The 16,427-nt window shown below is 41.3% G+C and overlaps 1 protein-coding gene across 3 annotated transcripts in view; it reads right to left on the minus strand.

Annotated features, from left to right (window-relative positions):
* The window catches only part of trim66 (tripartite motif containing 66), a 231,161-nt gene that overhangs the window by 61,303 nt on the left and 153,431 nt on the right, over positions 1-16,427 (minus strand). For 2 of the 3 annotated variants that reach the window (XM_043705850.2, XM_087996546.1), the window contains exon 3: positions 9,859-10,003. In XM_043705850.2, coding sequence (XP_043561785.1) covers positions 9,859-10,003 — 145 coding nt within the window. Of the gene's footprint in view, positions 1-9,858; positions 10,004-16,427 lie in introns of those variants that run through there. The other variant, XM_043705851.2, reaches the window with a different exon arrangement.

The following is a 16,427-nucleotide window of genomic DNA, read 5'->3' on the forward strand; positions in this document are numbered from 1 at the left end:
CTTTGAAATTTGCATCACAGGTTGACAGAGTGGCTAAGAAGGCATTTAGCATGTTTGTCTCTATTACTCAGACCATTGAGTATTGGAGTTGGGTCATGTTGAGGCTGTACAGGACACTGGTGAGCCTTCTTCCTGATTACTCTGTGCAGTCCTAGTTGCTTTGTTATATTGGAGAAGGATCAGAACAGATTTACCAGGATGTTGCTGGGAATGGAGGGTTTGAGTTATAAAAATAGGCTGGATAGACTCAGGCATTTTCACTGGAGAATAGGAGGTTGAGGGTGACCTTATAGATGTTATAAAATCATGAGGGGCATAGATTGAATTGCAAAGGCCTTTTCCGTAAGGTAGGGGAGTTCAAAACTAGGGGGCATATTTCTAAGGTGTGAGGAGAAAGATTTAAAAAGGACAGGAGGGACAACCTTTTTTACAAGGAAATGGTCTGTTGTGGAATGAACTGCAGGGTAAGTGGTGGATGCAAGTACAGTTACAATGTTTAAAATACCTTACAAATATGCCTTCTAGTCTTGAAATTCCCCACTCTAGGGAAAAGGCCTGCCATTCACCTTATCTACATCCCTCATGGTTTTATAAACCTCTATAAGGCCACCTCTCAACCTCATACGCTACAGTGAAAAAAGTCCCAGCCATTTGTTATAATTCAAACCCTCCAATCCTCAACATTTTGGTAAATCTTTTCTGAACCCTCTCTGGTCTAATAATATTCTTCCTATAACAGGTTGACCAGAAATTCATACAATACTCCAGAAATGGCCTCACCAACATCCTGTACAGCCACACCATGATATCCCAACCACTATACTCAATGCACTGTCTAATGAAGGCAAGTGTGCCAAATGCCTTCTTCACCCCGTCTACCTGTGGCTCCAATTTCAAGGGACCATGCACGTGCACCCTTAGGTCTCTTTGTTCAGCAGGTCTTACCACCAAGTCCTGACCTGATTTGCCTTACTAAAATGCATTTTCTCATGTTTATCTAAAACGAAACTCCATCTACCACTCCTTAGCCCACGGTAATGTTTGTGTTCTTGCCTTTCCTTTTAAGAGGTCTGAATTTTAGTATACTGCATAGGTGTGCAAGGATATTCTTAGACTAATCCAAAATGTGCTGGTACAAAGGAGGAGAAATATTGCACTAAAGAATGGGTTCCAATCATAGAGTAAAGTGATTAAAATTGTAAGAAGGAGCAAGGAGAATTTAGATTTAAAGAATCAAGGGTTTTTGGGATTGGAACATTTAGAAGTATCCTCAAGCAGGATAGAGATGAAAAACAGCTGGAAAATTTTAAGTCCATGTTTGATGTTATTTTACTATTATTGAGTGAGGTGATCTGCAGATGGAGAACTTGGTTGAATTTTTTTACTGAAGTAACCAAAAAGATTGATGAGGGCAGAGTGGTAGACATTCTTTAGTGGATTTTAGTCAAGCCTTTGACAAGGTTCCACATGATTGAATCATTATAAAAGTTAGATTACATGGGTGAGCTTGCCAGTTGGATACAAAATTGGCTTGATAGGGTATTTTTCCTAGGATGGAGGCATATGTTTAAGGTGAGATAAGAAAGATTTAAAAAGGACATGAGGGGCAAACGTTTTACACAGGAAGTGGTTCATGTGTGGAATGAACTGCCAGGGGAAGTGGTGGATGCAGGTACAGTTTTGTTTAAAGGACATTTGGATTGAATAGAAAAAGTTGGGAGGAATATGGACCATGCACAGGCAGGTGGAACAAGTTTATTTTGGGAACATGGTCAGCATGGACTGGTTGGACCAAAGGGTCTGTTTCTCTGTTGTATGATGCTATGACTCTAACTGCAGGATAACAAACCAAATTAAGGAGCATAAATCTGAATTTATAACATTCAGTGGTTACAAAATATGAATTTTAGAGCAAAGGGAAAACAATGAAGTGATTACAATCATTTTTAAAACCTTGAAGTCTGGTTTTAATTTTTTTCTGAAATTGGGATTGATAAAATTACTTCACACAAATTGCTAGTTCGAACATACAATAGGACATTCAATGAGATTTTGGGGCTAATAAATCTAAATATTTTAAATAAAAGCAAGAGCCGATGGAAACAATCTAAGTGGTTCTAACTTGTATCAGTAAAAATGGGATAAATTGTTGGGAGGGATTTAATTGACCACTAATGAATCCTGAGCTTAAAAATGTGTTGCTGGAAAAGCGCAGCAGGTCAGGCAGCATCAAAGGAGCAGGAGAATCGACGTTTTGGGCATAAGCCCTTCTTCAGGAAAAGCTTATGCCCGAAACGTCGATTCTCCGCTCCTTTGATGCTGCCTGACCTGCTGCGCTTTTCCAGCAACACATTTTTAAGCTCTGATCTCCAGCATCTGCAGTCCTCACTTTCTCCCACTAATGGATCCTGCCAACCCAATAATACCACAGGAGCTGTATACAAAAGAAACCTTTGGGTCTACATGTCAATTTTGGATTTGAAATAATTTTAAAAGGAGGAAAGTCAAATATAATCTAGCAAGTATCTGATTTAATGGGAACTTCACTAATTAGGCTAAGACTGAGACATAAGGCTCCCTGCAAGTCAAATTATGAGTATGGTTCAAAAAGGGGGAAAATAAAGACACGCTAGTGAATACTTGACAAATTAGCCAAAGGGATAAAGAAACATGGGGGAACAGTATTGTGTATCAATCATAAAAACATCATGTACCTCAAATTCTGCTTGCTGGTCACTACAGTCCAGGTATGAATGATGCATATCTGACAATAAAAACTGGACAACCAAAAAAGTATTCGATACATTCTGTAACCATCTCATGGATTATGAAAAAGTAGAACAGCCCCCATCCCACACCTAAGTGAGCAACTGGGGAAATTAGACCAAGAATTGTTCAGGCTGTCAAATTCTACCACCTTGTACAGAAGAAACTAGACATTCTTGAAGACATAAAACAGGAATTTCAAAAAAAGGTTAAATGTTAAAATGCAGCCCTGGATTAAGATAATCCACAAGTAACAGTAGGGAATAATGGCCTGTACGTCTGGTGGGAAAGGAAAAGATAGTAAGAGAACAACCCCAGTTCCCCAATGCAATGAGACTCAGCATAGGAACCATGTGTTAGGATTAGTGTTAGAAAGGGATACAGGGGGATATAGGAGAAACTATGACTCTCTTGCCAGGGTGTGGACATGCACAAGTAGTCTTTGACATGACTGAGATAGAAGTACCAAAATGGGGCTCTCCTACCACAAAGCAGCTGTTTACCCACTTCCTTGGAAGCATAGTTGATAAAGGAGGAATTCTGACCAACTAGAAGTAGAAGGAAGAGAAGTCTATTGAAGTTAGCAAGGACAGACTGTGCCTCAGGAGTAGGGATTTACAAATACAGGATCTGCAACAGAATATTTGTAGAATCATAAGTGGCACTTAACAGAACTGAAAGAAAACAAGTCAGTAAGGACAAAAATCCTATCAAGTTATTCTGGACACTATTGAGTTTTTGATATCTGTTCAGGATACAACTAACTTGATTATCGATTGCATAGCTAACATTTCCCAAGAAGAGCACAAGGCAGAGCTATGTACAACTTATTCAAGCTGGCTATTAACAATGACCAATATTAACGTGTTGCAATGAGATATGCCAGACGGGGTATTGGATGAGCAATGCAGAAAATGATTTGGGGAGAACACAAACCTAGGACACCTCGCTAGTAGAGTATTGGAAACTCATTGTGGATGAGGAAAAGGGCTGCGGGAAGGATGAGCCAATTGACCATACCACCATGGTACAGCAGGCCATTCAAGAGGGGGAAGCAGAAGGACAACTTGGTAGTTACAGGGGATTCTATAATTAAGGGGACAGATGATATCTTTCGCAAGCCGAATTGAGAGTCCCGCATGGTGTGTTGCCTGCCCAGTGCCAGCGTGCAGGACATCTCTGACCAACTTGAAAGTATACTGGAGCGGGAGGGGAGGATCCAGTTGTTGTAGTCCACGTTGGGACTAAGAACATTGGCAAGGCTAGGAAGGAGGACCTGTTTGGGAATTATCAAGCACTAGGAACAAAATTAAGGAACAAATCCTTGAGGGTCATAATCTCCGGATTACTGCTCGAGCCATGTGCAAATTGGCTTAGGAATAAGAAAATTCAGGAAATAAACACGTGGCTAAGGGAATAGTGTCGGAAAAAGGGTTCCATTTCATGGGGCATTGGCATCAGTTTTGGAACGCGGGTATCTGATGGGACAGTCTCCACCTAAACCAATCTGGAACCAGTTCTAGCAAAAAGAATAAATAGGATTTAAAGGAGTTTAAACTTGTGAGTCGGGGGAAAGGGAAAGGGAAAGCATCAGGAAGTATGATGATAAATAAAAAAGGTAAACAACGGGTTAGCATGTATGTAGGAGGGTTTAAGTTCAAGGCAGGCTACAAAAGAAGCAAAAAGGAAGGATAACTCAGGAGATATTAGAGATGTTGTGAATCATGACATTATGAAAGCTGGCATAAAGGCACTTTACCTGAATGCTCATGGCATTTGTAACAAGGTTGATGAGTTAATGGCACAAATCATCACAAATGAACATGACTTGGTAGCCATTACGGAGACATGGTTACAGAATAGTCATAAGTGGGAGTTAAATATCCAGGGTTACCAGACTATTCGAAGGACAGACAGGAATGTAAGGGAGGTGGTGTAGCTCTGATATTCAAGGACAACATTAGAGTGGTTCTAAGAGGTTCTATGGAGAATGAGGTTGAATCCATTTGGGTGGAAATTAGAAATTCTAAGAAGAAAAAGTCCCCGATGGGCATAGTCTATAGGCCACCAACTAATAACATCACATTGGGGCGGGCAATAAACAAAGAAATAACTAATGTCTCTAAAAATGGTAAGGCAATTATCATGGGGGATTTTAATCTGCATGTAGATTCGTCGAGCAGCTCAGTCAGGGTAGCCTTGAGGAGGAGTTTGTTAAATGCATCTGTGAAAGTTTTCTTGAACAGTTTGTAACGGAACCGATGAGGGAGCAAGTTATCCTAGATCTGGTCCTATGTAATGAGACTGGAATAATTAATTACTTCATAGTTAGGGATCGTCTTGAAGGGAGTGATCACAATATGGTTGAGTTTAGAATACAGTTGGATAGAGTGAAGATAAAATCCAATACCAGGGTCCTGTTCTTGAACAAGCGGGACTACAATAGAATTAGGGAGGACCTGGCTAAAGTAGACTGGAAACAAAGATCTTATGGTGGGACAGTTGATGAGCGGTGGAAGACTTTCAAAGAAATTTTTCAAATTGCTCAGCAAAGGTATATTCCAGTGAAAAGGAAGGACTGTAAGAAGAAGGGTAATCTGCTATGGGTGTCTAAGGTAATCTGGTAGGCTATCAAATTGAAAGGGAAGGCATACAAAAGTGGCCAAAAACAGCATGAAGGTAGAAGATTGGGAAACTTTAAAAGTCAACAGAAAGCCACAAAATAAGCTATAAAGAAAGTGAGATAGAGTGAGAAAAAACTAGCACAGAATTTAAAGACAGATAGCAAAAGTTTCTCTAAATATATAAAATGAAAAACAGCGGCTAAAGTAAACATTGGTCCTTTAGTTATGGGATATGATGAAATGATCATGGCATTGAACAGGTACTTTGAATCAATCTTCACAGTGGAGGACACGAATAACATGCCAGTAAATGATGAAGAGATGGAGGTAGGTGAGGACGTAGAAATGATCATTATTACGGAAGAGCCAGTGTTGGGCATGCTAATGGAGCTAAGAATAGATATGTTTCCTGGCCCTGATGGAATGCCTCCCAGGATACTAAAAGAGATGGCGGGAGAAATAGTAGGTGCACTGGCGGTAATTTTCCAAAATTCGCTGGACTCTGGGGCAGTCCCAGCAGATTAGAAAACAGCAAATGTGACGCCACTGTTTAAAAAGGGAGGTAAACAAAAGATGAGAAATTATAGACCAGTTATCTTAACCTCTGTAGTGGGAAAGATGCTTGAGTCTATTATCAGGGAAGAAGTCTCGAAAGAAATTGTCCCATTGGACAGACACAACATGGGTTCATGAAGGGCAGGTCGTGCTTGACAAATCTTTTAGAATTCTATGAAAGCGTTTTGAGCAAGGAGGACAACAGGGACCCAGTGGGTGTGGTGAAACTAGATTTCCAAAAGGCCTTTGACATGAGGCTGCTTCATAAGATAAGGATACATGGCATTAGGGGTAGAGTATTAATGTGAATAGAGGATTGATTGACTAACAGGAAGCAACGAGTGAGGATAAATGAGTGCTATTCTGGCTGGCAATCAGTGACTAGTGGTGTGCCTCAGGGAACACAACTATTGACAATTTATATAGATGATTTAGAGTTGGGGACCATGTGTACGGTGTCAAAGTTTGCAGATGACACTAAGATGAGCGGCAGAGCAAAGTGTGCAGAGGACTGTGAAACTTTGCAGAGGAACACAGATGCATTGAGTGAGTGGGCAAAGGTCTGACAGATGGAATACAATGTTAGTAAATGTGAAGTCATACATCTGGTAGGAGTAACAGCAAAATAGATTCTTACTTGAATGGTAAACAGTTGCAGCATACTAATTTGCAGAGGGACCTGGGTGTTCTTGCGCTGAATCACAGAAGGTTGGTCTGTAGATACAAGTAATTAGGAAGGCAAATAGAATTTTGTCCTTCATTGCTAAAGGGGTTGAGTTTAAAAGCAGAGAGGCAATGTTGCAGATGTACAAGGTGCTGGTGAGGCCACACTTGGAGTACTGCGTGCAGTTTTGGTGTCCTTGAGAAAAAATGTACTGGCATTGGAGGGGGTGCAGAGGAGGTTCACTAGGTTGATTCCAGAGTTGAGAGGGTTGGATTATGAGGAGAGGCTGAGTAGACTGGGATTACATTCACTGCAATTCAAAAGAATGAGGGGGGGGGGGAATCTTGAAGAAATATACAAAATTATGAAGGGAATGGATAAAATAGAAGTAGAGAAGATGTTTCCACTGGTAGGTGAAGCTAGGACAAGAGGGCACAGCCTCAAGATTAGAGCGAGCAGATTTAGAGAATTGAGAAGGAACTTCTTCACCCTGAGGGTTGTTAATCTATGGAATTCCTTGTCCAGTAAAGTAGTTGTCACTATTTCAGTAAACACTTTTAAAGCTAAGATAACTTTTTTCTGAAAAATAAAGGAATTAAGGAATATGGTGAGAGTGCAGATAAGTGGTGCTGAGTCCATGAAAAGATTATCCATGACCTTATTGAGTGGTGGAGCAGGCTCGAAGGGCTGGATGGCCTACTCCTGCTCCTAGTTCTTAAGTTATGTTCTTATGTAAAGGGGGACAATACATAGCAGTAGCGCTATACATATCTCGTTGAGGGGTCAGTCGTACTTATCACTTGAGGAAGGTCCACAATATTGGCAAGTAACATGAGGGGACCTAGACAGTGCTAAAAAGACCCCAAACCATGTGATCATTACAAATATTACCAAGAAGGACATCGACTTATCAGTGGCACCTTGGAGAGGATCACTAGGCATGCCCAGAGGAACTGACTGGGCAAAAGCTTACCTATTGTGGCTTTGACTCTTAGGAGAATTGTACATGGTCTATTTTACCAGTGAATAATCCTCCAGTCTTTTCAGCAGTATGCCCCAGTTGGACCAGCTTATTACTTCTATATAGTGGCCAGTTATTATCACAAAACCTTTCCTCTGTTGGGACATAATATTGTCATTGGCAATATAACTTGGCACGTTATTGTTAATGAACAAATCTTACCTATGCAAGAGAAAGACTTACTACTTAAGGAAAATCTCACGGTCCAATGCGCAGACACACACTAAGAAATATTACAGTACGTCACCACTAAACTGCCATTGTTCCCCATCGGACAGCAGATTGGGCTCACTTCATCAAGGAGACAAAAGACATCATCCATAAATAGACCAAACACACTGAGAAAATCAACCTTCATATGAATCAAGTAAACGAGAGCCTGAGAGAGATCAGTTGGTGGGACCAATTATGGAACTGGGTCCTGAATACCCAAATTCACCCCTGGATTTGGATTATATCTCATATGGTGATTGTGGTACAACTTGTTGTATGACTTGTATTGATCCTACTAATGTACATTGATAAAAGACAGTTCAAGAAGTGGAAAAGTAAACAGCAAAGGTTGGAAGAATGGGTATTATTACCAAAGTCAATGCTCATAGGCCCAGGGCCAAGAGGAGGGTTTGTTGGGGCAGACCATGCTAGAAGGTGATACAAAATATAATCCCATAATAATTAAAATTCTTTAGGTAACTGTTATTACATATTAACCATATCTACAACAGTACCATGTATTTAAAAATACAATGTACAAACTAAATGAAGAGATTTAGCTGAATTCCAATGAGCAGTCAACCTTAGATAGTGAAGAGCGGCCCACTTCATTAGCAGGGAAGATGAAGTGAGAACACAAAGAGACAGATAGCATAGTGGGGGGAGGTAGGGGTATAAAGATGTTGTAAAATATGGTCAGTGTCAGTGTGACTTCAAAAAATAAATTGTAACTTCACCACTTTGCAAAATGCTAAGATAATGATGGAGACAATTTTAGCAGATCCTTACATCCAAAGATCATGGGGACAAGGACAGAGACAAATTATAAGGGAAGGGTGAGGATGAGGTCATGTCCTGTTGAATCCAAATAAGTTTCCTTTAATGACTTGCTAAGGCTGTGAAGGTGATTGAATTTCACTGTCATCAATAGAATTCAAATGGATGCTGTCTTATTTTGTAAAGAGAATTAGAATGAAAAGTACTTAGAATTGAGACAGTAAGGTTCATTCAAGAATCAAGTTTGATCTAAAACAACCGACAGTATGTAAATTGCAGGAGCTGTAACTGCAGCTGCAAGATAGAGAGACTATGCTTGATCTCTAAGGTTGAGACAGAGAAGTTAGTCCCCAGTTTGTCAACTTTGTCAAAGAATTATTATATTAGATGAAACTACAAAACTTCACAACTTTAGGTATAACTATATAACTAATGATATAACTAACTTTATGTTGGACTGATATTACAAATTTTATTACATTTGGTAGAAATGAGTATTCTTTTGTATCTCTTCTAATAACATTAGTAGGGAATATAAATTGCCTAACAGAATTTTAAAAAGTCATTACTGATAAGCAAGTATCCAAGCTTTTGGCAATTACATGAAACAGATGGCAAGCGCCTGGGAAGGAGCATAACTATCAGTGGTGGAATGTGATTGAATAAAATGTATTGTAAGATCCCAAGGGCTGGTGATAAAAGGTGTCTGGTAAACATGATGAGATCATGGGAGGACCTAGGGCTGTAGACAGAGTTGTCCAAATTGGTGATATAGGATTTGATGTGTAGATTAGAGGCATGTGGCTAACAATGACACCAATGTTATATGTAATTATTGTAACACAGAATGCATACAAACGCCATACCTGGCTCAGAGAGAGAGTGTGTCTGATGGAAATTATTTCCAAGGACCTCTCCCAAGCTGTGTTAGGTAAAGAGTTCTGAATAAAGATTGACTTGTGCTGCAAGACTACTCTTTGACATCTCTCCCCAACAAAGACATGATCTCAAGATGTCAATCTTTATCCATATTGCATATGCCTCTCTTTTCTTTTTGACAATGGGGCAAAGTATTTTCACTTTACTAAAATCAATATAATGAGATTTAATAAAGAGGTTTTACTCATGGATAACTGACAATTTAAGAAACCAGTCAAGATTTAGTAGGAAGAGACATCAGTCAACATCCATCACTCTCAACAGCCAATTAGATATTGATCTAATCAGGCACACCTTACCTGCAGTATGCTCAGGAATTGACAATTTGTGATGTTTTGTCTCCTTCCCAAGAACATGTTCTTCTGAACATGTACTGCAAAGCCATTTATTGCAGTCTGAACAGGAATAGAGAGCTGGTTTCTTTTCTTTGCAGTCTGAGCAGTGCTGGTGAGACAATAAAAACACTATATTCAGGTAACCATTTCAAGAATCATGGTTAAGTTTTGCTTTATTATTCTTTACATCTATTAGTAGCATCAGGCCTTGCAGACATTGGCATTTTAAGTAATATCATCAAGGTTCAGCAATTCAAGATAATTGAATAGTCACAGTCATGCACACTGAGATTGCTTCCCTTTAAATATTTTAAAAATATACTTGTTCTCATGTGTAGAATTGACTTCTGAACTTGCTATCAATGTTCTTTCATACATAAAACTGCAACCTCCCTTTTTCAAAATGTTATTTTACACTTTTATACAGTGCATAATAGCACACAGTTCCTGTGTTCTGTGTAGCTGACCAACATGAAATTGTGCACTTTCAGAAGAACAAACAACTCAAACCACAAAAGGAACAAAGGCAGAGCTATACTTATGTTTTATAGTGGTGTCTATCTTGACATTCTTCTGCATTTGTGATCAAGGACTGAAAACTAATAGTCACATAGCCAAGCTTGCAAGATGTAACATTACAAACAGAATGAGATATATGCATTCATGCAATGTGCTGTGGCTTTTTTCTTACAAAATCTGTAATCGTTCATATTACTGGAAACCAAACAGAAATGCCAGAAAATATAGTCTACATAACATAAATGTTCATTCTAATGTGAAAGATTTCTCATATGTTTTTGGCAACTCTTCCTCATATGGGTAAGAATGAAGTGATCAATACTGATGAAGAACACATTGTTCCAACCCTGTACCTAGTATTTATCTGGGTGATAAATACTAACCCAGCGTATTTATTAAGCACTCTCAATCAGGGATAACAGAGGCCAAGATTCCAAGATTGAGAAAATTTCCTTTAACATAGGATGAGAAAGACAATGTAGTTTAATTTCCTAACTAGACTGGATGCAAGATCAGACAACCTGGTGCAAATGAACAAAGATACAAAGATAATCTGAACTGAATATGCTGGAAATGTTCAGCAGTTCATGTAACAACAGTGGAAAGAGGAATGAACAAAATAGTAGAAGTCAGGATGAACAGATGATCAACAAAAGCATCGCCAGAATGTCCATCTGAAAAGGAAGAATTAGACCAATTGCTCCGAATTCATATCATTAAGGTTGATAATGACTCTGGAAGTTGGGAAGTGCATAATCAAAGGTAAGTTGCTGTTCCTTGAGCCATGGCTGAATATCAGTGGATCAGTGTAGAAGGTCAGGACAAGGCAGGTGATGCAGAGAAATAAAATGGCTAAAGAGCAGAAGCTCAGGGTTACTCTCACAGATCAAACCTAAGCATTCAGCAAAATAATTATCCAATCTGCGTTTAGTCTCCCCCATGCAGAGGACATCACATTATGTACTGTATTTACTGCTCACATTATGAAAGGAAGTATAAATAAATTGGTGATTTAACTGGAAGGAATGTTGGGGTCCTGCACAGTGGAAGAGAAAAGATAAAAGAGGAGGTGCTACACTTCTTGTGCTTCCATAGGGTGGGAGGGAGGGGGGCACAAATAAAAACCCATAGTGTTAATTCACTGGGATGGTGAAAAGATTGGAAAACGAAGGCTGGAATACTGGACCCATACCCTTGGAGCAGAGAAAACAAATGTCATTTATTGGATGGCTTTAGTACTGTAAGTATACCTCAACTTCAACATTCGTGCTGATTCAGGCCTCAAAACTCAAAAGTCTATTTGAAATTGTCCCTTTTTATGTGGGCAGATTGCAGATAACCCCAATCATCACAAAAACAGGAAATTAGGTTGCGAATTATCCAAACACGAATGTACCAAATGTACATTTGCTACATTTTCATTTGAACACTTAAATTTGCTACAACAATGTGAATCTATAAAAATTGTTCAGTATAAATTTCAAGATCAGCACTGAAGCAGAGACCATTGGTATTACAGTATCTACACACACACACAAACTGTCCTGTGCTTAGGCAGTACTGGGAAACCATATTCTAGAAAACTAACCTTAAATGATTTTATTTCTTTTGTTAAAAAGTATTCCTGGATTGGATATAAATCTTATGAAACTTACAGGAAGCTTGCAGGTTGGAGTTTCTATCTATTGTCTAATTAGTATTAAATGACCTCAAACAATGTCCTTTGCAAAGCACAAATCAGTGAAACATCCGAAGTCAGACAGGATAAAAAATAAATCACAGTAATTCCTGCAATCTAACATCAAGAAGGAAGTGCACATTTATGCAAAGTAGATAAGTGCAGACTCAAGCTTGGCTATGCTGATTCTGGTTTGATGACCACAGCACTCCGTTCAAGCTGACCCAATGAATGGGAACCGAGATACTACACTGAAAACAATTATTGTTTATGAAACTGTCAGGACTCAGCACCATCTACGAAGATGCAAGAAGGAGAAAAAATGGAAAATTGAAAGAAAAGGGAACACAAATTGATTACTTATAACAGTATTATTGGGTGGCTTCTTCGACAAAGTCTAGTGCTTTTGAAATTAAGAGAGACTGACTGTGGAAGGACCAGGCCTAAGCAGCACCCAAGAAGCAGGAGAGTTGGGCTTTGAGCTAAGCTCTTCATCAGGAATGGTGCAGGGGTGGGCCAAGGGGGCTGAGAGATAAATAGGGGGCAGGGGGAGGGCTGGGTTGAAGGTAGCTGGGAATGCGATAGGTAATGAAGATGGGGGGGGGGGGGGGGGTGATAGTGATAGGTCGGAAAGGAGGGTGGAGCAGATAGATAGGAAGAGAGATGGATAGATAGGACAGTTCAAGAGGACACTGCCAAGTTGGAAGGTTGGACCTGCAAGAAGGTGGGGTGAGGGGAAATGATGAAACTGGTGAAATCAACATTGATCCCATGTGGTTGGAGGGTCCCAAGGCAGAAGATAAAGTGTTCTTCCTCCAGGGGTCAGGTGACTAGAATTTGGCGGTGGAGGAGGCCAAGGACTTGCATGTCCTAGGCGGATTGGGAGGGGGAGTTGGCGATCGGTCACAGGGCAATGGAGTTGATTGGTGTGTGTGTCCCAGAGAGGTTTTCTGAAACATTCCGCAAATTGGCATCCTGTCTCCCTAATATAGAGGAGACCACATTGAGACATGTGTGGAAGTGCGGGAATATCTCCATTGGATGTGAAAGGATTCTTTGGGGCCTTGGACGAAGGTGATGAGGGGAGGGTGGAGCGGCATGTAGACACAGGTTTTGCACTACTTGCAGTGGCAGGGGAAGGTGCTGAGAGTGGAGTGTAGGTTTATGGGAGGTGTGGATGTAACAAGGGAGTCACGGAGGGAATGGTCTCTGTGAAACACAGATAGGGGTGTGAAGAGAAATATAACCCTAGTAGTGGGGTCTGTTTGTAGGTGGCAGTAATGGCCAAGGATGATGCTTTATATCCGGAGGTTGGTAAGGTGGAAGGTGAGGACCGAGTGTGGGGAGGGGTGGGGTTCAAGGGTAGAGGTGCAAGAAGTGGAGGAGATGCACTGGAGGGAATTGTTGACCATGTTGGAGGGGAAATTGTGGTCCTTGAAGAAGGAAGCCATCCAGGATGTTCTATGGTGGAGGTCCAGGTGAATTTGAGGTCAGGGTGGAAGGTGGTCATGAAGTTGATGAGCAGTTATACCTCCTTGTGCTGATACAGTCATCAATGTAGCAGAGGAAAAGGTGGGGGATGGTGCCGGTGTAGCTGCAGAACATGGACTGTTCCACGTACCCAACAAAGAGGCAGGCATAGCCGATACCCATGACTACCCATTTGGTCTGGAGGAAGTGGGAGTATTCAAAGGAGAAATTGTTGAGGGTGAGAACCAGTCCAGCCAATCGAATGAGTGTGTCAGTGGAAGAGTACTGATTGGGTTGGTGGTAGATGAAGAAACGGAGGGCTTGGAGGCCTTAGTCATGGCGGATGGATGTGTACATGGAGTGAATGTCCATGGTGAAGATGAGGCATTATGGGATGGGGAAACAAAAGTTCCGGATGAGGTGGAGGGAGTGGGATGTGTCCCGAATGTATGTGGGGAGATCCTGGACCAAGGGGGACAGGACGGTGTCAAAGTATGCAGAGATATGTTCGGTGCAGGTTTTGCACTTCTTGCGGTGGCAAGGGAAGGGCACCTGCATGGTTTCATTGGCTGAACTGGTTCTCACCCTCAACATTTTCTCCTTCAAATCCTCCTACTTTCTCCAGACCAAAGGGGTTGCCCTGTGCACCGGCATGGGCCACAGCGATGCCTGCCTCTTCGTCGAGTATGTGGAACAGTCCATCTTCCACAAGACGTGCAAAACCTGCATCCCACCTCTCCCCTCACCTCCATCCACGGCCCCAAATGATCCTTCCACATTCGACAGAGATTTACCTGTACTTCCACAGACATCATCTACTGTGTCCGTTGCTGTCGATGTGGTCTCCTCTACACTGGGGAGACAGGAGGCCAATTTGTGGAATGTTTCAGAGAATATCTCTGGGACACATGCACTAATCAACCAGACTGCCCTGTAGATGAACACTTCAACTCCCCCCTCCTAATCCACCAAGGACATGCAAGCCTCTTCCACCGCCAAACTCTAGCCACATGAATCCTAGAGGAAGAACACCTCATCTTCTGTCTTGGAACACTCCAATCACACGGATCAATGTTGATTTCACCAGTTTCCTCATTTCCCCACCCTCCACCTAATCCCAGATCCAACCCTCCAACTCTGCATCGTCCTCTTGAACTGTCCTACCTGTCCATCTTCTTTCCCACTTATCCGCTCCACCCAACCTATTACCATCATCTCCCACCTTTATCTACCTAACGCATTCCCAGCTACCTTCCACCAAGCTCAACATCCCCCCTCATTTATTTCTCAGTTCTCTTGGGACGCCCCGTCATTCCCGATGAGGAGATTATGCTTGAAACGTTGACACTCCTCCCCCTCGGATGCTGCCTGACCGGCTGTACTTTTCCAGCACCACACTTTTTCACTTTGATCTAAAGCATCTGCAGTCCTCACTTTCTCCAAGGACCAGGTCTACTCAAGTATTCTCCAATATATTTCTAATCAATAGGTTATCACAATCTATATCTGGGCAAAAGTGAGGACTGCAAATGTTGGAGATCAGAGTCTGGATTAGAGTGGTTCCTGAAAACCATAGCAGATCATATGGGCGGCACGGTGGCACAGTGGTTAGCACTGCTGCCTCATAGCGCCAGAGACCCGGGTTCAATTCCCGCCTCAGGCGACTGACTGTGTGGAGTTTGCGTGGGTTTCCTCCGGGTGCTTCGGTTTCCTCCCACAGTCCAAAGATGTGCAGGTCAGGTGAATTGGCCATGCTAAATTGCCCGTAGTGTTAGGTAAGGGGTAAATGTATGGGTGGGTTGCACTTCGGCGGGGCGGTGTGGATTTGTTGGGCCGAAGGGCCTGTTTCCACACTGTAAGTAATCTAATCTAATCAGGCTGTCCTACTGGATAACATTCGGTTATCTTGTTCCCCCACAGCTATATGCTATCTATGAAAATCTACACATTCTAATTTAGTACAATATATCCAAGCATCCAAGAGCCTAGCTTGTTTAGGAACAAAAGAAACAAAAAGAATAGTACAGCACAGGAATAGGCCCTTCGGCCCACCAAGACTGTGCTGAACGTGATGCCTCTCTAGATTAAAGTTTTTTGCCTCGACATGGTCCATATGCCCCTATTCTCTGCCTATTGTTATATCATTCAAGGTTCCTCTTAAACATTGCTGTTGTATCTACCACCTCTGTTGTATCTACCATTCTTGGCAGCTACCAACCTGTGTGTAAAAAATGTGCCTCTCATATCTGCTTTAAATTTAACCTCTTTTACCTTAAATCTACCTCTCCTAGTAATTGACATTTCTATCTTGGGGAAAACACTCCGACTATCCACTCTAGCCATGCCTCTCCTAATTTTGTAAACTTCTATCAGGTTGCCCCTCACCCTTTAGCATTCAAGTAGAAACAAACAAAATTTCTCCAATGTCTCCTCATAAATAATACCCTCCAAACCAGACAACATCCTGGCAAACCATTTTTGTACCTTCTCTAAAGCTTCCACATCCTTCTTGTAGTGTGGTGACTGTATGCAATATTCCAAATGTGGCCTAATTAAAGTTCTATAAAGTTGCAATGTGACTTGTCAATTTTTATACCCCATGCCTTGACTAATGAAGGCAAGCATGCCATTTGCCTTCTTGACCACCTTATCCACTTGTGTTGCCACTTTCAGGCAATTATACACCTGTACACCTAGATCCTTCTATATGTTGATGCTACTAAGGATTCTGCCATTTATTGTATACTTCACTCTGTATTAGACTTCCCAAAATTCCTCACCTCGCATTAGTCCTGATTAAACTCCATCTGCCATTTCTCTACCCAAGTTTCCAGCCTATCAGTATCCAGTTGTATCCTTTGGCAAC

The sequence above is a fragment of the Chiloscyllium plagiosum genome, unplaced genomic scaffold (assembly GCF_037043375.1).
Source record: "Chiloscyllium plagiosum isolate Xiang-an unplaced genomic scaffold, Cpla_swu_hap1 HiC_scaffold_18, whole genome shotgun sequence".
NCBI classification, from domain to species: Eukaryota; Metazoa; Chordata; class Chondrichthyes; order Orectolobiformes; family Hemiscylliidae; genus Chiloscyllium; species Chiloscyllium plagiosum.